At 41.1% G+C, this 26,856-nt stretch overlaps 1 protein-coding gene across 1 annotated transcript in view; it reads right to left on the bottom strand.

Annotated features, from left to right (window-relative positions):
• The window catches only part of CATSPER3 (cation channel sperm associated 3), a 50,689-nt gene that overhangs the window by 13,670 nt on the left and 10,163 nt on the right, over positions 1–26,856 (bottom strand). The window contains exon 3 of the mRNA XM_003829264.5: positions 8,063–8,302. Within this exon, the coding sequence (XP_003829312.1) occupies positions 8,063–8,302 (240 nt within the window). The remainder of the gene's footprint in view (positions 1–8,062; positions 8,303–26,856) is intronic.

The following is a 26,856-nucleotide window of genomic DNA, read 5'->3' as shown; positions in this document are numbered from 1 at the left end:
CCAACACCTGGAAAAACCAGATTACACTTCCCACTGCCAGATCCCGCCCTCACTCTGGGGTGCCCATCTGACCATGAACACCTCGGGCCTCCAGTCTTCTTTCCCGTCCACCTGCCTTCCTCTCATCCCTGCTGACTCCAGTGCCCAGCACCTTACATACTCCCTTCCTCTTAGGACACACTGCAAGGTCTGTCTGTAGCCTGAAAAATGGGGAGCCACCCTCAGGCTTGAAACCTAGGATGCTATGATTGGATGTGCACTTTCAAGATCCTCCCCACCCCACGGGGGCATTTCTGTTCCAGGGCTCCCAGTAGTGTGGGACACCAATGCAGGAATCCAGGTGAGGCTGATGGTGACAGGGATGAAGAGATGTGGACAAGTCAATAACCACTGAGGAGGCCACACAACAAAGCTTGAGAGAGGAGTCTAAGCTGACAGTCAAATTTATGACTTGGCAACTGAATGCGGGTGGGGGACCCCTCTTTACCAAAAGATGAAATACTGGAGGAGATGATGGCTGAATAAGAACAACTCCAGTCTATAGCTCCCAGTGTGAGTGACGCAGAAGATGGGTGATTTCTGCGTTTCCAACTGAGGTACTGGGTTCATCTCACTGGGGCTTGTCGGACAGTGGGTGCAGAACAGTGGGTGGAGCCCACTGAGTGAGAGACGAAGCAGGGCGAGGCATTGCCTCACCCAGGAAGCGCAAGGAATCAGGAAATTCCCTTTCCTAGCCAAGGGAAGCTGTGACAGACGGCACCTGGAAAATCGGGTCACTCCCACCTAATACTGCACTTTTCCAACGGTCTTAGCAAATGGCTCACCAGGAGATTAATATCCCGCACCTGGCTAAGAGGGTCCCACGCTCACGGAGACTTGCTTATTGCTAGCACAGCAGTCTGAGATTGAACTGCAAGGCAGCAGCGAGGCTGCGGGATGGGCGCCTGCCATTGCTGAGGCTTGAGTAGGTAAACAAAGCGGCTGGGAAGCTCAAACTGAGTGGAGCCCACAGCAGCTCAAGGAGGCCTGCCTGCCTCTGTAGACTCCACCTCTGAGGGCAGGGCATAGCTGGACAAAAGGCAGCAGAAACTTCTGCAGACTTAAATTTCCCTGTCTGACAGCTTTGAAGAGAGCAGTGGTTCTCCCAGCACGGAGTTTGAGATCTCAGAACGGACAGACTGCCTCCTCAAGTGGGTCCCTGATCCCCGAGTAGCCTAACTGGGAGGCACCCCCCAGTAGGGGCAGACTGACACCTAACATGGCCGGGTGCCCCTCTGAGATGAAGCTTCCAGAGAAACAATCAGGCAGCAACCTTTGCTGTTATGCAATATTCGCTGTTTTGCAGCCTCCACTGCTGATACCCAGGCAAACAGGGTCTGGAGTGGACCTCCAGCAAACTCCAACAGATCTGCAGCTGAGGGTCCTGACTGTTAGAAGGAAAACCAACAAACAGAAAGGACATCCACACCAAAACCCCATCTGTAAGTCACCATCATCAAAGACCAAAGGTAGATAAAACCACAAAGATGGGGAGAAACCAGAGCAGAAAAACTGAAAATTCTAAAAATCAGAGCACCTGTCCCCCTCCAAAGGAATGCAGCTCCTCACCAGCAATGGAACAAAGCTGGATGGAGAATGACTTTGATGAGTTGAGAGAAGAAGGCTTCAGACGATCAAACTTCTCCAAGCTAAAGGAGGATGTTCGAACCCATCACAAAGAAGCTAAAAACCTTGAAAAAAGATTAGACAAATGGCTAACTAGAATAACCAGTGCAGAGAAGGCCTTAAATGACCTGATGGAGCTGAAAACCATGGTATGAGAACTACGCGATGCATGCACAAGCTTCAGTAGCCTATTCAATCAACTGGAAGAAAGGGTATCAGTGATTGAAGATCAAATGAATGAAATGAAGCGAGAAGTTTAGAGAAAAAAGAGTAAAATGAACAAAGCCTCCAAGAAATATGGGACTATGTGACAAGACCAAACCTATGTCTGATTGGTGTACCTGAAAGTGACGGGGAGAATGGAACCAAGTTGGAAAACACTCTGCAGGATATTATCCAGGGGAACTTCCCCAACCTAGCAAGGCAGGCCAACACTCAAATTCAGGAAATACAGAGAACACCACAAAGATACTCCTCGAGAAGAGCAACTCCAAGACTCATAATTGTCAGATTCACCAAAGTTGAAATGAAGGAAAAAATATTAAGGGCAGCCAGAGAGAAAGGTCGAGTTAACCACAAAGGGAAGCCCATCAGACTAACAGCTGATCTCTTGGCAGAAATTCTACAAGCCAGAAGAGAGTGGGGGCCAATATTCAACATTCTGAAAGAAAAGAATTTTCAACCCAGAATTTCATATCCAGCCAAACTAAGCTTCATAAGTGAAGGAGAAATAAAATACTTTACAGACAAGCAAATGCTGAGAGATTTTGTCACCACCAGGCCTCCCCTAAAAGAGCTCCTGAAGGAAGCACTAAACATGGAAAGGAACAACCAGTAACAGCCACTGCAAAAACATGCCAAATTGTAAAGACCATCAAGGCTAGGAAGAAACTGCATCAACTAACGAGCAAAATAACCAGCTAACATCATAATGACAGGATCAAATTCACACATAACAATATTAACTTTAAATGTAAATGGGCTAAATGCTCCAATTAAAAGACACAGACTGGCAAATTGGATAAAGAGTCAAGACCCATCAGTGTGCTGTATTCAGGAGACCCATCTCATGTGCAGAGACACACATAGGCTCAAAATAAAGGGATGGAGGAAAATCTACCAAGCAAATGGAAAACAAAAAAAGGCAGGTGTTGCAATCCTAGTCTCTGATAAAACAGACTTTAAACCAACAAAGATCAAAAGAGACAAAGAAGGCCATTACATAATGGTAAAGGGATCAATTCAACATGAAGAGCTAACTATCCTAAATATATATGCACCCAATACAGGAGCACCCAGATTCATAAAGCAAGTCCTTAGAGACCTACAAAGAGACTTAGACTCCCACACAATAATAATGGAAGACTTTAACACCCCACTGTCAATATTTAACACCCCACTGTCAATATTAGACAGATCAATGAGACAGAAAGTTAACAAGGATATCCAGGAATTGAACTCAGCTCTGCGCCAAGCAGATCTAATAGACATCTATAGAACTCTCCACCAAAAATCAACAGAATATACATTCTTCTCAGCACCACATCGCACTTATTCCAAAATTGACCACACAGTTGGAAGTAAAGCACTCCTCAGCAAATGTAAAAGAACAGAAATTATAACAAACTGTCTCTCAGACCATAGTGCAATCAAACTAGAACTCAGGATTAAGAAACTCACTCAAAACCGCTCAACTACATGGAAACTGAACAACCTGCTCCTGAATGACTACATAACAAAATGAATGCAGAAATAAAGATGTTCTTTGAAAACAAGGAGAACAAAGACACAGCATACCAGAATCTCTGGGACACATTTAAAGTAGTGTGTAGAGGGAAATTTATAGCTCTAAATGCCCACAAGAGAAAGCAGGAAAGATCTAAAATTGACACCCTAACATCACAATTTAAAAAACTAGAGAAGCAAGAGCAAACACATTCAAAAGCTAGCAGAAGGCAAGAAATAACTAAGATCAGAGCAGAACTGAAGGAGATAGAGAGACAAAAAAAAACCCTTCAAAAAAATCAATGAATCCAGGAGCTGGTTTTTTGAAAAGATCAACAAAATTGATAGACCGCTAGCAAGACTAATAAAGAAGAAAAGAGAGAAGAATCAAATAGACACAATAAAAAATGATAAAGGGGTTATCACCACCAATCCCACAGAAATACAAACTACCATCCGATAATACTATGAACACCTCTACACAAATAAACTAGAAAATCTAGAAGAAAGGGATAAATTCCTGGACACCTACACCCTCCCAAGACTAAACCAGGAAGAAGTTGAATCCCTGAATAGACCAATAACAGGCTCTGAAATTGAGGCAGTAATTAATAGCCTACCAACCAAAAACACTCCAGGACCAGATGGATTCACAGCCAAATTCTACCAGAGGTACAAGGAGGAGCTGGTACCATTCCTTCTGAAACTATTCCAATTGATAGAAAAAGAGGGAATCCTCCCTAACTCATTTTATGAGGCCAGCATCATCCTGATACCAAAGCCTGGCAAAGACAACAAAAAAAGAGAATTTTAGACCAATATCCCTGATGAACATCAATGCAAAAATCCTCAATAAAATACTGGCAAACCAAATCCAGCAGCACATCAAAAAGCTTATCCACCATGATCAAGTAGGCTTCATCCCTGGGATGCAAGGCTGCATCCTATGGGATGCAACATACGCAAATCAATAAACGTAATCCATCATATAAACAGAACCAAAGACAAAAACCACGTGATTATCTCAATAGATGCAGAAAAGGCCTTTGACAAAATTCAACAGCCCTTCATGCTAAAAACTCTCAATAAATTAGGTATTGATGGGACGTATCTCAAAATAATAAGAGCTATTTGTGACAAATCCACAGCCGATACCATAGTGAATGCGCAAAAACTGGAAGCATTCCCTTTGAAAACTGGCACAAGACATGGATGCCCTCTCTCACCACTCCTATTCAACATAGTGTTGGAAGTTCTGGCCAGGGCAATCAGGCAGGAGAAAGAAATAAAGGGTATTCAATTAGGAAAAGAGGAAGTCAAATTGTCCCTGTTTGCAGATGACATGATTGTATATTTAGAAAACCCCATCGTCTCAGCCCAAAATCTCCTTGAGCTGATAAGCAACTTCAGCAAAGTCTCAGGATACAAAATCAATGTGCAAAAATCACAAGCATTCCTATACACCAATAACACACAAACAGACAGCCAAATCATGAGTGAACTCCCATTCACAATTGCTTCAAAGAGAATAAAATACCTAGAAATCCAACTTACAAGGGATGTGAAGGACTTCTTCAAGGAGAACTACAAACCACTGCCCAGTGAAATAAAAGAGGATACAAACAAATGGAAGAATGTTCCATGCTCATGGATAGGAAGAATCAATATCGTGAAAATGGCCATACTGCCCAAGGTAATTTATAGATTCAATGCCATCCCCATCAAGCTACCAATGACTTTCTTCACAGAATTGGAAAAAACTACTTTAAAGTTCATATGGAACCAAAAAGGAGCCCGCATTGCCAAGACAATCCTAAGCAAAAAAAACAAAGCTGGAGGCATCACGCTACCTGACTTCAAACTACAAGGCTGAAGTAACCAAAACAGCATGGTACTGGTACCAAAACAGAGATATAGACCAATGGAACAAAACAGAGCCCTCAGAAATAATACCACACAACTACAACCATCTGATCTTTGACAAACCTGACAAAAACAAGAAATGGGGAAAGGATTCCCTATTTAATAAGTGGTGCTGGGAAAACTGGCTAGCCATATGTAGAAAGCTGAAACTGGATCCCTTCCTTACACCTTATACAAAAATTAATTCAAGATGGATTAAAGACTTAAATGCTAGACCTAAAACCATAAAAACCCTAGAAGAAAACCTAGGCAATACCATTCAGGACACAGGCATGGCAAGGACTTCATGACTAAAACACCAAAAGCAAGGGCAACAAAAGCCAAAATTGACAAATGGGATCTAATTAAACTAAAGAGCTTCTGCACAGCAAAAGAAACCACCATCAGAGTGAACAGGCAACCTACAGAATGGGAGAAAATTTTTGCAACCTACTCATCTGACAAAGGGCTAATATCCAGAATCTACAAAGAACTTAAATTTACAAGAAAAAATCAAACAACCCCATCAAAAAGTGGGTGAAGGATATGAACAGACACTCTCAAAAGAAGACATTTACACAGCCAATAGATACATGAAAAAATGCTCATCATCACTGGCCATCAGAGAAATGCAAATCAAAACCATAATGAGATACCATCTCATACCAGTTAGAATGGCGATTATTAAAAAGTCAGGAAACAACAGGTGCTGGAGAGGATGTGGAGAAATAGGAACACTTTTACACTGTTGGTGGGACTGTAAAGTAGTTCAACCATTGTGGAAGACAGTGTGGTGATTCCTCAAGGATCTATAACTAGAAATACCATTTGACCCAGCCATCCCATTACTGGGTATATACCCAAAGGATTATAAATCATGCTGCTATTAAGACACATGCACATGTATGTTTATTGTGGCACTATTCACAATAGCAAAGACTTGGAACCAACCCGAATGCCCATCAATGATAGGCTGGATTAAGAAAATGTGGCACATATACACCACGGAATACTATGCAGCCATAAAAAAGGATGAGTTCATGTCGTTTGTAGGGACATGGATGAAGATGGAAACGATCATTCTCAGCAAACTATCACAAGGACAGAAAACCAAACACTGCATGTTCTCACTTATAGGTGGGAATTGAACAATGAGAAGACTTGGACCCAGGAAGGGGAACATCACACACCAGGGCCTGTCGTGGAGGGGCAGCGGGGAGGGATAGTATTAGGAGATATACCTAATGTAAATGACAAGTTAATGGGTGCAGCACACCAACATGGCACATGTATACATATGTAACAAACCTGCACGTTGTGCACATGTACCCTAGAACTTAAAGAATAATTTTTAAAAAAAGAAAAAAAAAAGAAATACTGAGGGGAAGCCAGGGTTTGGGATTTGAGGTTGGGGATGGGGGTGAGTGACAACTTCAGTTTAGACACATCAAATTTGAGAAGCCTGTGAGATGCCCAGGGGGCAGCTGGGTCTAAAGGTCAAAGAGAGAGGGGTAGGCAGGTGGAGGGTCCTGGAAAGTGGAAAAGATCACCCAGAGAGAATGTGCAGAGGGAGCAGAGGAGGAGAACTCAGGGACCATCCCGAGAAAACAGTGTGTATGAGCCAGGCAAAGGATCAACGCTCCTGACAAGTCAGGCTGGAGGAAAACCAAGAGAAAGCAGTGACAAGGATGCCAAGGGAACTGGCCACTGGATTTGGAGACAAGAAGGTTGCTGGCAACTTCAGAGAGGGTAGATATTCTGGAGTGTAGGGAAAACAGCTAGGGCATAAATGATGGACAGGGAAGTGGGACTGGAAGTACAGACACCTTTCCCCAGAAGGTTCGCCATGAAGAGAAGGAGAGGGAGGGCTGGACTGCGTTGTTTGAGAGGGGACACACACAGGCAGGTGCTTGTTTACATGACAGCAAGAAACAAACAAAGGTGTGTATGCGGCAGGGGAGACCTCTAACGTTCCCCTTCTCTTTTCTACACAGGCCTGGGGCTCCCAGAGTGTGGGGCCAGGCCCTAGACAGCCAGCCACCCAAGCCCAGGCGAGGGGCAGCCCCTGGCAGGACAGGACGACACACCCCGACTGAACACTGGAACCCAGACCAGCCCCCACCTGGAGAAGCACGGACACTGAGTGCAGAGCTAGGTGAACCTACTGTGCACAGGACAAGTGCCTGAGGGCACGATTCAAGGCAGGGGGGCAGCCCTGAGGTTCTTTCTGAAGCCTCTGAGTCAAGGGAGTGTTGGTCATGGTTTTCAGCAACCCAGAAAGACTTCTCAGCAGGAGTAGCCCTTCCAGAGCCACCTTAACGAAGCACAGAGACTATTTCCAGCAAGAGAGCAGACTCAGCTGTTTGGGGAAAGCAGCTAGTGGCCTGGGCCACCAAAAAGCCAAGGCGTCCTGGGCATGTAGTTCAAAGGATGGGTAGCATAAGAAAATCAGGCACTTCGCAGCATGAGAGAGAGGAAAAATTCAGACGTGGCCTCTGGAGTCAGGCACGCCTTTCAAATCTCAGCTCTGACATTGCACCGCTGGGTGACCTTGGGCTTCAATTTCTTCATCTGTAAAATGGAGCTAATAATACCATTCTGAGAATTATTTTAAGATTAAATGAGATAATATTGGTAAAGATCAACCTGCCACACACGCTGGACTCAACAACTGGAAGATGGTAGTAGAGTCATTATTTCCTTAGTGTCTTGGGGTCAAATGGGCCTACGGCCTGCCCTCCCAGCACCATGACACCCCCAGTGCACTCACCCGGATGCCCTGGCTATAGCCGATAAGCTTGAGGATGCGCAGGGACTGCATGCCATCAGCGATATACAGGTAAGTGAACTGTTTGCCCATAAGCTGGCGGAGGGCATAGGGTAAAAACATAATGATGATAATGATCACATCCAGCAGGTTGTAGCCGTTCTTCCAGTAGTTGATGGGGTCCACATAGACCTTCATGGACAACTCAGATGTGCAGATGGACACAAAGAAGATCTCCGAGAACTACAGGGGTAGCAAGGGTTGGAGAAGTCAGATCGAGCTGCACAGCCCTAGAGCTCTGGCCTGCTCCCTGCGTGAGCCCCGGAAGGGGTGCTCCTAAGTCACCCACGTGAGACAGAAACCCAGGCAGAGTTTCTGGCACACAGCAGACGCTCAGTGTGCCTGATTCCCTTCCCCTTCTCTGTCCTCCCTACCCCGTGGCCCTACACCTGGGGCTGGGTCTGACCCTGGGTACTTGGGAATGACTGCCTGGCAGACAGAATGACTGTATAGGCTCTAGCATACTGCAACTCAACCTGAATATAAGGTTTCCCAAGGGAAGGTACCAAGAGTTTTCTGACCAACATGAATATACAAACTTTTAGGAATATAGATGAAATACTCAGATATCTACTTATGTTTAATCTATTAACTTAATCATACATATTCAATCTGTTTCTGAAGAATATTCTTTTACACTTTATGAACGAATCTTCTTCAAATTCTTTTCATGCATCTACAACTCTAATGGCTTTGTTTTTACCAAGAAGTACTCTTTGCGTCATCTAAGTGTTTCCTTCCCATCAAAATGGACTTATCTTGACTATCATGCAAATCCATTCATTCACTGAAAGAGCTGTGACTGAGCACCCACCCTGTAACAAGCAAACATCATTTTAGGCACTGGGAAATGCAACAATGAGTAAGGCAGAAAATGTCCAGCCCCCGGGAAGCTTACAGTCTAGTAGGAGAGACAGAAATAAATGCTGGAACAAATGTATATAGAATATAATGTCAGGCAGGAAGGAAAATAAACCAGCCAAAGAAGATAAAGGGACTCGCCAGGTTGGAGGAGAAGAGGAAGTCCTAGCAGCTATTTTAGAAAAGATGGAAGCAACCAAACACAGAAGGACAAATATCACATGTTCTCACTCATATGTGGGAGCTAAAAAAGTGGATCTCATGAAGATAGAGAGTAGACTAGTGGTTACCAGAGGCCAGGAAGGGCAGGGGATGAAGAGAGGTTGGTTAATGGTTACAAATACACACCGAGAAGAAATAAGACCTAATGTTCAATAGATCATTGAAGTGACTATAGTTAACATCAATCTATTGTGCATTTCAAGATAACTAGAAGAGAATAATTCAAATGTTCCTAGCACAGGAAAAAGATAAATATTTAAGGCAATTATCCTGATTTGATTATATGAATGTATCAAGTAGCCCAAAATATGTACATCTAATATGTATTGGAAGGAAAGAAGGAAGGAAGGAAGGAAGGAAGGAAGGAAAAAGAGAGAGAGGGATGAAGGAAGGGAGGGAAGGAGGAAGGAAAGAAAGAAAGGCAGAGAGGAAGGAAGAAAGAAAGGAAGGAAGGGAGGGAGGTAGGGAGGGAGGGAAAGAAAAGGTGGTCAACAGAGGTCTCGCTGAAGCCAGGAATTGAGACAAAATAAAAACTGGGGGAACACTTTGAGGAAGTGAAGAAATGGTGAGTCCAAGAGCCCTAGGGAGAGGCTGTTCAAGGAACAGCAAAGTCAGCATGGCTAGAACAGAAAGAGAGAGAGCAGAGCAGCAGAGGTGGTTAGACAAGCAAACTGTCATGCCTTGTAGGCCTGGTGAGGACTTTGAATTTTAATCTCAGCCTCGGAGGATTTTGAGGAAGGAAGTGATCTGAACTAATTTACATTTTTAAGATATCTCACAACAATTCTTGTGTGTTTTATTGTACACATGTCTAAAGTATCTCTCAGATATATACCTAGGAGTGGAATTACTGCGTTGTAGGATATGAACATCTTAACTTCACTATATATTGGCAAATTGTTTTCTGAAGTTATTGAACCAATCTACTTTAATATCAGCAATGTTCCTCTTGTTCTACATCTTTGCTAACACTTTGACTATCAGACTTCATCAATGTGACAAATATGAAATAGTATCCTATTTTTAAATTTTCATTTCTCTATTAATAAAGTTGGGCATTTTTATATGTTTAAATTATGAATTGCCTGTTTCTAATCTTTTGCCAAATTTTCTGCTGGATTGTTTTGTCTTTTTCTTATTGATCAGGAAGACATCTTTATACATTTTGAATCCTAATGCTTTGCCTGTTATATGTGTTACAAATATCTTCTCCCACACCGACTTATCACATTGACTTTTCACCTTTTTTATAGTTTTTTTTGAGACAGAGTCTCAATCTGTTACCCAGGCTGGAGTGCAGTGGCACAATCTCAGCTCACTGCAACCTCCGCCTCCCAGGTTCAAGCGACTCTCCTGCCTTAGCTTCCCAGGTAGCTGGGATTACAGGCGCCTGCCACCACGCCTGGCTAATTTTTGTATTTTTAGTAGAGATGGAGTTTCACCATGTTGGCCAGGCTGATCTCGAACTCCTGATCTCAAGTGGTCTGCCTGCATTGGCCTCCCAAAGTGCTGGGATTACAGGTGTGAGCCACTGCGCCTGGACAGTTTTATATGTTTATAATTGTACCTTCCATGTAGGTAAACCATATAGTCCAGGTTAGTTTGTTTTGGGTAGTAGAAATTTTAAGCTAAGACAATGCTTTATAGCCATTAAAGGATATATAATGTTTATTTCAAGTTTTTGCTTATTGAGAATCATTTTTATAATTTTTTTTAGAAAATTATCTATTTCAGCTAGGTTTTCAAATTTATTGGCATAAAATTGTTAGACTTCTGATATCTACTGTATCTGTACTTCCCTTTTTAATTCCTAATTTAGGGCTTCTATTTATCTTGATCATCTCATGAAGAAAGTTCTTTATTTTATAATTATTTTCTGTGATCTTACTTTGACTTTATTGATACTTTCTTTTTAACTATTTTGTTGATACTATCATTTTTAACCATTTTAAGGTGTACAATTCAGTGGCACTAAGCACATTCACAATATTGTACAACTATCACTACTATTTCCAGAAGGATTTCATCATCCCAAATGGAAACTCTGTACCCAATAAACAATAAGTTCTCATTCCCCTCTCCTGCAACCCTAGGTAATCTCTAGTCTACTCTCTGATGGTATGAATTTGCCTATTCTAGGTATCTCATATGGGTGAAACCATACAGTATTTGTCCCTTTGTGTCTGGCTTTTTTCACTTCATGGAATGTTTCCAAGGTTCATTCCATGTTGTAGCACGTGGAATAGAATGCAGAATTCTATTTCTAGCATGTGTTGGTTTCTGATTTAAAAATAGAATTCTATTCCTTTTTAAAGATGAATAATATAGCATTGTATGCATCTACCATATTTTGTTTATTCATCTGTTGATGGGCATTTAGGCTGCTTCCACCTTTTGCCTATTGTGAATAATGTGGCTATGAACATGTATGCACAATACAAGTATCTGTTTGAGTCCCCACTTTACAATCTTTTGGGTATATACCCAGAAGTGGAATTGCCAGATCATGGAATACTATGTTTAACTTTCTTAGGAACTGCCAAACTGTTTTCCACAGTAGTTGTACCATTGTTACACTCCCACAAGCAATGCAGTTCTAATTTCTCTACATCTTCACCGACACTTGTTAGTGTCCATTTGTTGTTGTTGTTTGTTTTTTGAGATGGAGTCTTGCTCTGTTGCCCAGGCTGGAGTGCAGTGGCATGATCTGAGTCTCACTGCAACCTCTGCCTCCCAGGTTCAAGTGATTCTCCTGCCTCAGCCCCCCAAGTAGCTGGGATTACTGGTGCCCACCAACACACCTGGCTAATTTTTGTATTTTCAGTAGAAATGAGGTTTCACCATGTTGGCCAAGCTGGTCTCGAACTCCTGATCTCAACTGATCCACCCACTTCGGCCTTCCAAAGTGCTAGGATTACAGGTGTGAGCTACTGCACCCGGCCCCATTTTTTGTTGTTTTTTAATAATAACTATTCTAATAGGTGTGAAATTGTATCTCATTGTGGTTTTCATTTGCATTTCCCTAATGACTAGTGATGTCAAACATCTTTTCATGTGCTTATTGGCCATTTGTAATATCTACTTTGGAGAAATGTCTATGTAAGTCTTTTGCCCATTTTTAGATTGGGTTGCTTGTTTTGTTGATGCTGTTGTTGAATTGTAGAAGTTCTTTATATATTCTAGATATCAATTCTTTACCAGATATATAATTTGCAAATATTTTCTCTCATTCTATGGATTGTCTTTTCACTTTTTTTTTTTTCCAAAACAGGGTCTTGCTCTGTCATCCAGGCTGGAGTGTAGTGGCACGACCATGGCTCACTGCAGCCTCAACCTCCCAGGCTCAAGCGATCCTCACACCTCAGCCTCCCAAGTAGCTGGGACCATAGGCACATGCCACCACACCTGGCTAATTTTTGTATTTTTTGTAGACAAGGTTCCATCAGGTTGGTCCAAACTCAAACTGGGCTCAAGCAATCCTCCCACCTCGGCCTCTCAAAGTGCTGAAACTACAAGCATAAACCATCATACTCAGCCTCTTTTCACCTTCTTGATAGTGTCCTTAGATGCATGAATGTTTTAATTTAATGAAGCCCAATTTGTCTGTTTTTTCTTTTGTTGTCTGTACTTTTAATGTCATGTGTAAGAATCCATTACCAAATCCAAGGTCATGAAGATTTACCCCTATGTTTTCTTCTAAAAGTTTTAGTTCTTATATTTAGGTTGTTGATTCATTTTGAGTTTGTTTTTGTGCATGGTGTGAGGTAGGTGTCAAACTTCAGTCTTTTGCATGTGAATACCAAGTTGTCCAAATACTATTTGTTGAAAAGACTACTACTCTTTCCCCATTGAATGGTCTTGACCCCGTTATCAAAAAATCAATTGACCATAGATATTTGAATTCATTTCTAGATTCTCAGTTCTATTCCCTTGGTCTATATGTCTATCCTATTGCTAGTACCATGCTGTTTTGATTACTATATCTTTGTAGTAAGTTTTGAAGTCAGAAAGTGCAAGTCCTCCAACTTTGTTCCTCGTTTTCAATATTGTTTTAGCTATTTGGGGCCTTTTACATATCCATATGAATTTGAAGATCTCCTTTTCCATTTCTGTAGCAATAAAAAACACTATTGGAATTTTGACAGAAATTGCATTGTATCTGTAGATTGCTTTGAAAAGTATTGCCATTTTAACAAGATTAAATCTTCTCTTCCATGAACACAGGATGTCTTTTCATTTATTCAAGTCTTCTTTAATTTCTTTCAGCAATGTTTTATAGTTTTCAGTACTCATCTCTCATCACCTTAAATTTTTTCCTAGGTATTTTATTCTTTTGGATGCTCTTGTAAAGATAATTTTCTTAATTTCTTTTTCAGATTGTTAATTGATAGTGCATAGAAATACAATTGATTTTTTTCAGCTAATACAGTACAGAGAAAAAGAGAAATATAATTGATTTTGTTGTTAATCTTGTATCTTGCAACTTTGCTGAATTTGTTTAATACCTCTTGTGTGTATGTGAGTATACGGATTCTTTTAGGATTTCCTATATATAAGATCAAGTCATCTACAAATAGAGATACAGGCATCCCTTGTTTTATTGCACTTCACTTTATTGCACTGTGCAGATCCTGCAGGTTTTTCACAAATTTAACTTTCGTGGCAACCCTACATCAAGCAAGTCTATTGGTGTCATTTTTCCAATGGTGTGTGCTTATTTCATGTTTCTGTGTCATATTTTGGTAATTCTCACAGTATTTCCAACTTTTTCATTATTATTATATCTATTATGATGATCTGTGATCAGTGATCTTTGATGTTACTATTGTGAAAGGAAAATATCTTGGGCACTGAAATTACTAAGCTAAAGGGAGAAGTCAAGCTGAGAACTGCTTAGGGCAAACCTACCTCTCATTCTATTCAAAGTCACCCCTCTGCTCACTGAGATAAATGCACATCTGATTGCCACCTTTGGAGAGGCTAATTAGAAACTCAAAAGAATGCAACCATTTGTCTCTTATCTACCTAGGACCTGAAAGTCCTCCCTGCTTGAGCTGTCCCGCCTTTCCAGACCGAGCCAATGTTCATCTTACGTATGTTGAATGATGTGTCACGTCTCCCTGAAACGTATAAAACCAAACTGTGTTCTGACCACCTTGGGCACAAGTCGTCAGGACCTCCTGAGGCTGTGTCACAGTCATGCATCCTCAACCCTGGCAAAATAAACTTTCTAAATTTGCTGAGACCTGTCTCAGATTTTCAGGGTTCACGCTATTTTAATTGCTTGGGATGGCATAAACTGGATCCATATAAGACAGCAAACTCAATGAATGTGCATGTTCGGACTGCTCCACTGACCAGCCATTCCTCCATCTCTCTCTCTCTCCTGGGGCCTCCTTATTCCTTGAGATGTAACAATATTGAAGTTAGGTCAGTTAATAACCCTACAATGATCTGTAAGTGTTCAAGTGAAATGAAGGGTTGCAAGTCTCTCACTTCAAATCAAAAGCTAGAAATAATTAATCTTAGTGAGGAAAGCATGTTGAAAACCTAGACCTCTTGCACCAAAAAGTTAGCCAAGTTGGGAATAGAAAGGAAAAGTTCTTGAAGAAAATTAAAAGTTATTCCAGTAAACACATACATGATAAGAAAGCAAAACAGCCCTATTGCTCATATGGAGAAAGTTTTGGCGGTCTGTACAGATCAAACCAGCCACAACATTCCTTAAAACCAAGGCCTAATCCAGAGCAAGGCCCTAACTCTCTTCAATTGTTTGAAGTCTGAGAGAGAGAAGGAGGCTGCCGAAGAAAAGCTGAAAGCTAGCAGAGGTTGGTTCTTGAGGTTTGAGAAAATAACTTATCTCCACAACATAAAAGTACAAGTGCTGATAGAGAAGCTGCAACGCCTTATCCAGAAGATCTAGCTAAGAGAATTGATGAAAGTGGCTACACTCAACCACAGATTTTCAATGTGCAAAGTAGATAAAAAAGACTTATATCTGAAGAAGAAGCCATCTAGGACTTTCATAGCTACAGGGGAAAAGTAAGGCCTGGCTTCAAAACTTCAAAGGACAGGCTGACTGTCTTGTTAGGGGGTAATGCAGCTGGTGACTTTAAGTTGAAGCCAGTGCTCATTGACCATTCCAAAAATCCTAGAGCCCTTAAGAATGATGCTAAATCTACTCTGCCTGTGCTCTAGAAATGGAATAACAAAGCCCGGATGACAGCATATCGGTTTACAGCATGGTTTATGGAATATTTTAAGCTCACTGTTGAGACCTATTGCTCAGAAAAAAAGATTCCTTTCAAAATGTTACTGCCCATTGACAATGCACCTGGTCACCTAAGAGTTCTGGTAGAGATGTATAAAAAGATGAAGAAGTTGTTTTCAGGCCTGCTAATAAAACATCCATTCTGATCAAGGAGTCATTTCAACTTTTAACTCTTATTATTTAAGAAATACATTTCAGGCCGGGCGTGGTGGCTCACGCCTGTAATCCCAGCACTTTGGGAGGCCGAGGCGGGCGGATCACGAGGTCAGGAGATCGAGACCATCCTGGCTAACACAGTGAAACCCCGTCTCTAATAAAAAAAATACAAAAAAATTAGCCAGGCGTGGTAGCGGGCGCCTGTAGTCCCAGCTACTCGGGAGGCTGAGGCACGAGAATGGCGTGAACCCGGGAGGCGGAGCTTGCAGTGAGCCAAGATCGCGCCACTGCACTCCAGCCTGGGCGACAGAGCGAGACTCCGTCTCAAAAAAAAAAAAAAAAAAAAAAGAAATATATTTCATAAGGCTATAGCTGACATAGTGATTCTTTGGATGGGTTTGGGTAAAGTAAATTGAAAACCTTCTGGAAAGAATTCACCATCCTAGATGCCATTAAGAACATTCAGGACTCACAGGAAGAGATCAAAATATCAACATGAACAGGAATTTGGAAGAGGTTGATTCCAACCCTCGTGGATGACTTTGAGGGGTTCAAGACTTCACTGGAGGAAGTAATTGCAGATGTTGTGGAAATAGCAAGTGAACTAGAATTAGAAGTGGAGCTTGAAGATGTGACTAAACTGCTGCAATCTCATGATAAAACTTGAAGAGATGAGGAGTTGCTTTTCATGGGTGAGCAAAGAATCTGGATTCTTGAGATGGAATCTACGGCTGGCGAAGATGCTGTGAAAGTTGTTGAAATGACAAGAAAGGATTTAGAATATTCCGTAAACTTCGTTGATAAAAGCAGTGGCAGAGTTTGAGAGGATTGGCTTCAACTTTGAAAGAAGTTCTACTGTGGGTAATATGTTAACAAACAGCATTACTTGCTATAGAAAAATCTTTCATGAAAGGAAGAGTCAATTGATGTGGCAAACTTCCTTGTTGTCTTATTTTAAGAAATTGCCACAGACACTCCAGCCTTCAGCAACCATCACCCTGATCAGTTAGCAGCCATCAACATCAAGGCAAGACCCTCCACCAGCAAAAAGATTATGTCTTGCTGAAGGCTCAGATGATTGTTGGCATTTTTTAGCAATAAAGTATTTTTAAATTAAAGTATATACTTTTTTAAGATCTAATGCTATTGCACACTTAACAGACTACAGTATAATGTAAACTTAACTTTTATATGTACCAGGAAACAAAAAAATTCATGTGACTCACTTTATTCTGGTGGTCTGGAACTTAATCCACAATATCTGAGGCATGTCCATAGCTTTACATCTTTCTTTTCAATTTAGATGCCTTTTATTTCTTTTTCTCACCTGATGACTCTGGCTAGAACTTTCAGTACAATGTTAAATAGTGGTGAAAGCAGTCATATTAGTCTTGTTCCTAATTTTAGGGGGAAGACTTTTCGTCTTTCTCAATTAAGTCTGAAGTTAACTGTGGGTTTTTTCATAAATGCCCTTTATCAAGTTAAGGAATTTCCTTTCTATTTGTAGTTTAATTTTTTTTATATAATGAAAGAATGCTGGATTTCATCAAATGCTTTTTCTACATCAACTAAGGTGAATTTTTTTCCTTCACTCTACTGGTGTATTACATTGATTGATTTTTGTATTTTGAATCACCCTTGCTTTCTTGAGATAAATCCCACTTGATCGTGGTATATAATCCTGCTAAGTATGCTTCTGGCTCCAGTTTGTTACTCTCTCAATGACAATTTTTGTATCTATATTCTTAAAGAATATCTGTCTATAGTTTTCTTTACTTATGATGTTTTGTGCTGGTCTCATGGATGAGCTCAGAAGTCTTCCCTCTTCTATTTCTTGGTAGAGTTTGGGAAGAATTGGTGTTAATCTTTCCTTAAATGACTGGTAGAATTCACATGTGAAACTACCTGGTCCTGAGATTTTCTTTGTTGGGAGGTTTTTGATTACTGATTCAATCTTTTGTTATCTGTTCTGATGGGTCAGTTTTCTATTTCTTCTTAAGTCAATTGTGTGCTGTCCATTTCATCTAGATTATTTAACTTGTTGGCATATAATTGCTTATAGTATTCTCCTATAACCCTTTTTGCTTCTATAAGATCAGTAGAAATGTCCCAAATTTCATTTCTGACATTAGTAATTTGAGTCTTATTTTCTTAGTCAATCTAGCTAAAGGCTTGTCAATTTGTTGATCTTTTTAAAGAACCAACTTTTGATTTTGTTCATTTTCTCTATTGTTTCTCTACCCTCTATTTTGTTTATCTCGTTCTAGTATTTTGTTATTTCCTTCCTTCTGCTAGCTTTATCTGCTCTTCTTTTTCTCGTTCCTTAAGGCATAAAGTTAGGTTACTGATTTGAGACCTTTCTTCTTTTCTAATGTCAAGCATTTATAGGTATAAATTTCCCTCTGAGCACTGCTTTCACTGCATCCTATGAGTTTTGTTATGTTTTTTATTTTCATCTTATATTTTCTAATTTCGCTTGTGATTTCTTCTCTGACCCATTAGTTAAGAGTATGCTATTGGCTGGGCATGGTGGCTCACGCCTATAATCCCAGCACTTTGGGAGGCTGAGGCGGGTGGATCACCTGAGGTCAGGAGTTCGAGACCAGCCTGGCCAACATGGCAAAACCCCGTCTCCACTAAAGAATACAAAAATTAGCTGGGCGCGGTGGCATGCACCTGTAATCCTAGCTACTCAGGAGGCTGGGGCAGGAGAATTGCTTGAACCCGGGAGGCAGAGGTTGCAGTGAGCTGAGGTTGTGCCATTGCACTCCAGCATGGGAGACAGAGCAAGACTTCATCTCAAAAAAAAAAGGGTATGCTGTTTAAGGCCAGGCGCAGTGACTCACGCCTGTAATTCCAGCACTTTGGGAGGCCGAGGTGAGTGGATCACCTGAGGTCAGGAGTTCGAGACCAGCCTGACCAACATGGAGAAACCCTGTCTCTACTAAAAATACAAAATTAGCTGGGTGTGGTGGCACATGCCTATAATCCCAGCTACTCAGAAAGCTGAGGCAGGAGGATCACTTGAACCCAGGAGTCGGAGGTTGCAGTGAGCTGAGATTGCGCCATTGCACTCCAGCCTGGGCAACAAGAGCCAAACTCCATCTCAGAAAAAAAAAAAAAAGAGTATGCTGTTTAATTTACACATATTTGAAAAATGTAGTTTTCCTCTGTAGTTCCGTTTCATTGCTGTCAGTGAAGATACTTTGTCTAATTTTATGTATATATATATTTAAGTGACTGGTAGAATTCATTATATATGTATATATATATGGCTGTGTGTGTGTGTTTCTTGTGTGTGTGTGTGTGTGTTTCTTTTTAAATTTTTTTTAAATTTCAATTGTTTTTTGTTTGGGGGGATTTTGTCAGCTTGTTTGAGACAAGATCTTGCTCTATCACGTAGTCTGGAGTACAGTGATACAGTCATGGCTCACTGCACTCTTGACTTCCTGGGCTCAAGTGATCCTCCCACATCAGCCTCCCAAGCAGCTAGGACTACAGGCATACATCACCACTCTTTTTTTTTTTTAATAGATGGGGGTCCCATTATGTTGTCCAGGCTAATCTCAAATTCCTGGACTTAAGTGATCCTCCCATCTTGGCCTTCCAAAGTGCTGGGATTGCAGATGTGAGCCACTGCCCCTAGCCTATTTCAATACTTTTAGGGGTACACATGGTTTTTGGTTACATGGGTGAATTGTGTAGCAGGGAAGTCTGGGACTTTAGACTACCTATTAGGTGCAATGTACACTACTTGGATGCACCCATCACCCATGTAGGTGTGCATTGAACCCAATAGGTAGTTTTTTGTCCCTCACCCTCCTCCCAACCTCCCCCTTCTGAGTTCACTGTCTCCCCACAATGTCCATTATACCACTCTGTTTGCCTTTGCATACCCATAGTTTAGCTCCCACTTATAAGTGAGAATATGCAGTATTTGGTTTTTGAATCCTGAGTTACTGCACTTAGAATAATACCCTCCAATTCCATCCAAGTTGCTGCAAAAGACATTCTTTTGTTCTTTTTTAATGGCTGAGTAGTATTTCATCGTGTATATATATCACATTTTCTTTATCCACTCATTGGTTGATGGGCACTTAGGTTGAAACCAATTCTTTACAACTGTGAATTGCACTGCAATAAACATATGCATGCAGACCTAGCACAGTGACTCATGACTGTAATCCCAGCACTTTGGGAGGCTGAGGTGGGCAGATCACTCAAGGCCAGGAGTTCAAGACCAGCCTGGCCAACATGGCAAAACCCCATCTCCACTAAAAATACAAAAATTAGCCAGGCGTGGTGGCGTATGCCTGTAATCACAGCTACTCGGGAAGCTGAGGCAGGAGAATCACTCGAACCTGAGAGCAGAGGTTTCAGGGAGCTGAGATCGTGCCTCTCACTGCACTCCAGTCTGGGCAACAGAGCCAGATTCCATCTCAAAAAAAAAAAAAAATGCATGCAGATGTCTGATATAGTGATTTTTTTTTTCCTTTGGGAGATAGTCAGTAGTGGGATTGCTGGATTGAATGGTAGATACACCTTTAGTTCTTGGAGAAATCTCCATACTGTTTTCCATAGAGGTTGTCCTAATTTAGCTTCCTACCAGCAATGTATAAGCATTTCCTTTTCACCACAACCACACCAACATCTATGTTGCTTTTTGACTTCTTAATAATGGCTATTCTGGCTGGGGTAAGGTGGTATGTCATTGTGGTTTTAATTTACATTTCCATGCTGATTAGTGTCATATGGAGCATTTTTTCAAATGTTTCTTGGCCATTTGTGTATCTTCTTTTGATAAAAGTCTATTTATAGCCTTTGCCCATTTTTTAATGGGATTTTTCTAATTTCTTTGAGTTCCTTGTAGATTTTGGATATTATTCCTTTGTCAGATGCATAATTTGCAAATATTTTCTCCCATTGTGTATGTTGTCTACTTACTCTGATTATTTCCTTTGCAAAAGCTTTTTAGTTGAATCGGGTCCCATTTATACAATTTTGTTGCATTTGCTTTTGGGGTCTCAATCATAAACTGTTTGCCTAGGCCAATGTCCAGAAGAGTTTTTCCCAGGTTGCCTTCTAGAATTTTTGTGGTTTCAGGTGTTAGATGTAAGTCTTTATTCCATCGAGTTAATTTTTGTATATGGTGAGAGACAGGGATCCAGTTTCATTCTTCTACATGTGGCTAACCAGTTCTCCCCACACCATTTATTGAATAGGGTGTCCTTTCCCCAATTTATGTTTTTGTATGCTTTGAATATGGGTTGGTTGGTAAGTATTTGGCCTTATTTCTGGGTTCTCTATTCTTTTCCACTGCATCTATGCATCTACTTTTATACCAGTACCATGCTGTTACGGTTACTATAACCTTGTGGTATAATTTGAAGTTGGATAATGTGATGCTTCCAGACTTTTTCTTTTTGCTTAGGATTGCTTTGATTTCAATATTTTAATTTATTGAGATTTGTTGTATGGTCTAATATATAATCTATCCTGGAGAATGATCCTTGTGTACTAGAGAAAAATTGTTTTATCTTCCTGATGAATTGATCCCTTTGTCAATATAATGTCCTTCCTTTTCTCTTAGTTTCTGCCTTACTATCTATTTTGTCTGATATTAGTATAGCCACCCCAGCTATCTTTTGGTTTCTATTTGTTTGGGATATCTTTTTCCATCCTTTCACTTTCAACCTATTTGTATCTTTGGTTTGTTTCTTCATTTGTTTGAGACAGAGTCTCACTCTGTCACCCAGATTGCAGTGTAGTGGTGCAATTTCAGCTCACTGCAAGCTCCGCCACCGAGTTCTAGCAATTCTCATGCCTTAGCCTCCTGGGTAGCTGGGACTACAGGCATGCACCACCACACCTGGCTAATTTTTGTATTTTTAGTAGAGATGGGGTTTCACCATGTTGGCCAGGCTGGTCATGACTACTTGTACCTTTGAATCCAAAGTGAGTCTCCTGTAGACAACATATGAATGGGATTTAAAAAATCTGTTCATCTCTGCCTTTTAATTGGAGAGTTTAATCCATTTATATTTAAAGTAATTACAGATAAAGGACACACTTCTGCTGTTTTGCTATTTGTTTTCTATATGTCATATATTTTTGTTCCTCAATTCCTCCATTACTGCCTTTTTGCATATATACCTGATTTTTTTGTACTGTGCCATTTTGATTCCTTTCTCATTTCCTTTTCTGTACAGTTTTTTTGGTTGTTCCCTTAGTGTTTACCCTTTGGATTATAATTAACCTCTTAAATTTATAACAATCTATTTTTAATTAACACAACCTTAGCTTCAATAGTATATAACAATTCTGCTCTATACAGCTTCATCTCTCTCCCTTCATGTTTTTGTGATTATAAACTACTCCTTCAAACATGTGTGCCCATTAACTATAACATTGGTATTTTAAACCATATATTTTTAAAAAGAGTTACAAACCAAAATATACAATAACACTAGCTTTTGTATTTACTGATGCAGTTGCCTTACCCAAGTTCTTTATTTCTTTGTATGAGTTCAAGTTACTGTCTTGTTCATTTCCACCTACAAAACAACTTTTATCATTTTTTTGAGGGCAGGTTTACTAGCAACAAACCCTCTCATTTTTGTTTATCTGGAAGTCTTTATTTCCCCTTCATTTTTGAAGGATAATTTTGCTGAATACAGTATTTCTCATTGACAGTATTTTTTCTTTTATATTTTAAACATGGCTTTTCACTGTGTTTTGGCCTCCATAGTTTCTGAGGATAAATCGGCTGTTAATCTTATTGAGGTTTCTTGTATGTAACAACTTGCTTATCCCTTGCTGTTTTCAAGATTCTCACTTTATTTCTGGCTTTTGACAGTTTGATTACGTGTCTTAGTGTGGCTCTTTTTATGTTTCTCCTTCTTGGAATTCATTGGAATTTTTGGATGTATATATTCATGTCTCTCATCAAATTTGGGTATTTGGGGCCATTATTTCTTTAAATATTATTTCTGCCTCATTTTCTCCTCTCCTTCTGGAACCCCTATTATGTGTATATTAGTATGTTTTATGGTGTCCCACAGTTCTCATAGGCTCTGTTCATTTATCATCATTTTTTCTTTCTGCTTCTCAAAGTGAACAAGTTCAACTGACCTGTCTTCAAGTTCACCAATTCTTTCTTCTATTTACTCAAATCTGTTACTGAATCCCCCTAGATCCTCCGTCTCCCGGGTTCAGGCAATTCTCCTGCCTCAGTCTCCCAAATAGCTGGGATTACAGGCCCTGCCACCAAGCCTGGCTAATTTTTGTATTTTCAGTAGAGGCAACATTTCACCACATTGGCCAGGCTGGTCTTCAACTCCTGACCTCAAGTGATCCACCCACCTCAGCCTCTCAAATTGCCGGGATTACAGGCAGAAGCCACTGCACCTGGCCTCTTTGAGCATTTGTTTTTAAAGCCTTTGTCTAGTAATTTCAATGACTGGGTTTCCTCAGGAAGAGTTTCTGTTCATTGTATAAGTCATACATTTTTGTTTCTTTGATTGCTTTATAATATTTTGTTGAAAACCAAATGTTTTAAATATTGCAACGTGGTAAGTTTGGAAATCAAATTCTTCCCCCTCCTCATGGTTTGTTTTTGTTGCTTTATGTGAGTTGTATTTACTTGTTTAGTGACTTTTCTAAACTATTTTTGCAAAGAACTATATTCTTTGTTGTGTGTGATCTCTGAAGTCTCTATTTCTTCACTTTCTGGTCAACTAGTGTTTTGACAGGGATTTCCTTTCTATTTATTTTTTGAGACAGAGTCTCACTCTGTCACCCAGGCTAGAGTGCAGTGGCACAATCTCAACTCACTGCAACCTCTGCCTCCCAGCTTCAAGCAATTCTCCTACCTCAGCCTCCCGAGTAGCTGGGATTACAGGCACCATGCCTGGCTAATTTTTTTGTATTTTTATTAGAGACAGGGTTTCACCATGTTGGCCAGGCTGGTCTCGAACTCGTGACCTCAAGTGATCTGCCTGCCTGGGCCTCCCAAAGTGCTGTGACTACAGACATGAGCCACTGTGCCCGGCCAACAGAGATTTTCTTAAATGTCTCAAGCAAAAAGAAAGAAGGAAAAAAGGGAGAGAGAGAGAGGGTTTGGGGGAAAAATGAAGGGAAGAAGAGGGAAAGAAGAAACAAAAGAAGGAAGGGAGGAAAGAGGAAGAAAGAAAAAGGAAAAATAAAAAGAAATAAGAAAAAGAGAGCAAGAGAGAGAGAGAAAGGCCAGGCATTGTAACTCATGCCTGAATCGCAGTGCTTTGGGAGGCCAAGGCAGGAGAATCTCTTGAGGCCAGGAGTTTGAGAGCAACATAGTGAGATACCGTATCTACAAAAAAACATTTTTTAATTACCTGGACATGGTGGTGTATGCATGTAGTCCTAGCTACTCAGGAGGCTGATACGTGGGGATCTTTTGAGTCCAAGGGTTTAAGGCTGATTGAGCTATAATCATGTCACTGCACCCAAGCCCAGGCAACAGAGTGAGACTGTCTGATGAAGAAAGGAGGAAAGGGGCCAGGCGTGGTGGCTCACACCTGTAATCTCAGCACTTTGGGAGGCTGAGGAGGGAGGATCATGAGGTCAGGAGATTGAGACCATCCTGGCCAACATGGTGAAACCCCATGTCTACTAAAAATACAAAAATTAGCTGGGTGTGGTGGTGCATGCCTGTAATCCCAGCTACTCGGGAGGCTGAGGCAGGAGAATCACTTGAACCAGGGAGCTGGAGGTTGCAGTGAGCCAAGATCACACCACAGCACTCCAGCCTGGTGACAGAGCAAGACTCCATCTCAAAAAAAAAAAAAAAGAAAGAAAGAAAAAAAGAAAGGAGGAAAGGAAGGAGGGAAGGAGGGAAGGAGGGAGGGAAGGAAGGAAGAGAGGAGGGAGGGAGGGAGGAGGGAAAGAAAAAAAGAGAAAGGAGAATAAAGGAGAGGAAAGAAAAAGGAAAGGAAGAAGATAGGCTAGGCATGGTGGCTCATGCCTGTAACCCCAGTGCTTCGGGAGGCCCAGGCAGGAGGATCTCTTGAGGCCAGGAGTTCAAGGCCAGCCTAGGCAACATAGTGAGACCCCATCTCTACAAAAAATTAAAAAATTAGCTGGGCATGGTGATATATGTCTGTAGTCCTAGCTACTCAGCAGGCTGAGACAGGAGGATCCCTTGAGTCCAGGAGTTTAATGCTGCAGTGAGCTATGATCATGTCACTTCACTCTAGCCCAGACAACAGAGTAAGACTTTGTCTCAAAAAGAAAGAAGAAAAGGAGGGAAGGGTAGGAAAGGAGGGAGGGAAGGGTGGGAAATGAGGGTGGGAGGGAGGGAGGGAGGAAGAAAAGTTCTCCTAGATTTTTTAGATTGGCTCTGTGTTGGGGTACTCTTTCAGTGCTTAGCAAAGCCATTTACAACTCTACATTACCCCTAACTTCCAGTTTTTACTGAGCCTAAAGATCAGCTAAAGGTGAAATCTTGAGACCTTAGGTCTTTTTGAAACATTCGTCCTGCCTTGGGCATGAATGCTTTCTAAATTTCTCCATATACACCGGAGCTTCTCAATGTCCTACTTATCCAAAGAATCTCCCTTCTAGGCCTTTCTTCCTACACTTCAGTATGTCCGTTGTTTGCTTTAACTTTTTTTGCCCCAGGCAGCAATAGACTGTTCACATGCCTTTTAATGTTTGTAAGAAATTCCCTCTCTATAGCCACCTTTCTGCTTTGAGAAAATTCCAAGCTAGGTGAAACAAAAGCAGTCAACTTCCATCAGTCCTTCACCTGGCTCTCAGGTCAAAATGGACCAATACAATTCTTTAAGAACAAGGTCTGGGTTAGTGCACGGTGGCTCATGACTGTTGGGAGATCCAAGGTGAGTGGATCACTTGAGCCCAGGAGTCTGAGACCAGCCTGGGCAGCATAGCGAGACCCCATCTCTACAAAACATACAAAAATTAGCTGGGCATGATGGTGCATGCCTATGGTCCCAGCTACTCAGGAGGCTGAGGTGGGAGGATTGCTTGAGCCCAAGCAGCTGAGGATGCAACGATCTGTGATCACGCCTCTGCACTCCAGCCTGGGTAACAGAGCAAGACCCCATCTCAACAAACAAACAAATAAAGTCTGCTCTGGAACCAAGGACCAGGGTTCTACATTAGGAATGTGAGCTGCTGTCTTCAGGATCATCACCATGCTGGGGAGGGGAGTGGACAAGGCAGTGAAAATATAACAAAACTGGCTGGGCACGGTGGCTCATGCCTGTAATCCCAGCACTTTGGGAGGCCGAGGCGGGCAGATCACAAGGTCAGGAGATCGAGACCATCCTGGCTAACACGGTGAAACCCCATCTCTACTAAAATACAAAAATAAATTAGCCGGGCATGGCACCATGCACCTGTAGTCCCAGCTACTCAGGAGGCTGAGGCAGGAGGATGGCGTGAACCTGGTAGGCGGAGCTTGCAGTGAGCCAAGATGGCCCCACTGCACTCCAACCTGGGCAACAGAGCAAGACTCTGTCTCAAAAAAAAAAAAAGAAAATATAACAAAACTTTCCTAACTTTTAAAAGATATATGTGAACAAAGACAGTTTTATTTCTTCCTTTCCAGTCCTTACATGTTTATTTCTTTTTCTTGTTTTATTGCATTAGCCATGACTTCCAGTATGATGTTAAATAGGAGTGGTGAAAGTAGGCATCCTTTTCTTGTTCCTGATCTTCATAGGAAGGCATCAAGTTTCTCATCATTAAGTATAATGTTTGCAATCAGTTTTTTTATAGATTGTGTTTTTTTAACGTTTATTTTGTTTTTAATTGACATAATAATTGTATGTATTTATGGGGTACAGTATGATGTTTCAAGACATATATACAATGTGTAATGTCAAATCAGGGTAATCAGCATATTCATCACCTCAAACATGCCATTTCTTTGTGATAAGAACATTCAAAGTCCTCTCTTCTAGCTATTTTGAAGTATACAACGCATATTGCTAAATATCATCACCCTATTGCACAGAACACCAAAATTAATTCCTCCTATCTAACTGTAACTTTGTACCTCATTAACCAACCTCTGCTCCTCTCCTTCCCCCCCTGCTCTTCCCAGCCTTTAGCAACCACTATTGATATAATACGGTTTGGATGTTCGTCTCCTCCCAATCTCATGTTGAAATGTGGTTCCCAATGTTGGAGATGGGGCCCAGCAGGAGTTGACTGGATCGTGGGA

This window comes from Pan paniscus, chromosome 4, assembly GCF_029289425.2.
Source record: "Pan paniscus chromosome 4, NHGRI_mPanPan1-v2.0_pri, whole genome shotgun sequence".
NCBI classification, from domain to species: domain Eukaryota; kingdom Metazoa; phylum Chordata; class Mammalia; order Primates; family Hominidae; genus Pan; species Pan paniscus.
The sequence above is the reverse complement of the archived record's forward strand: the minus strand, read 5'-3'. Positions and strand labels throughout refer to the sequence as shown.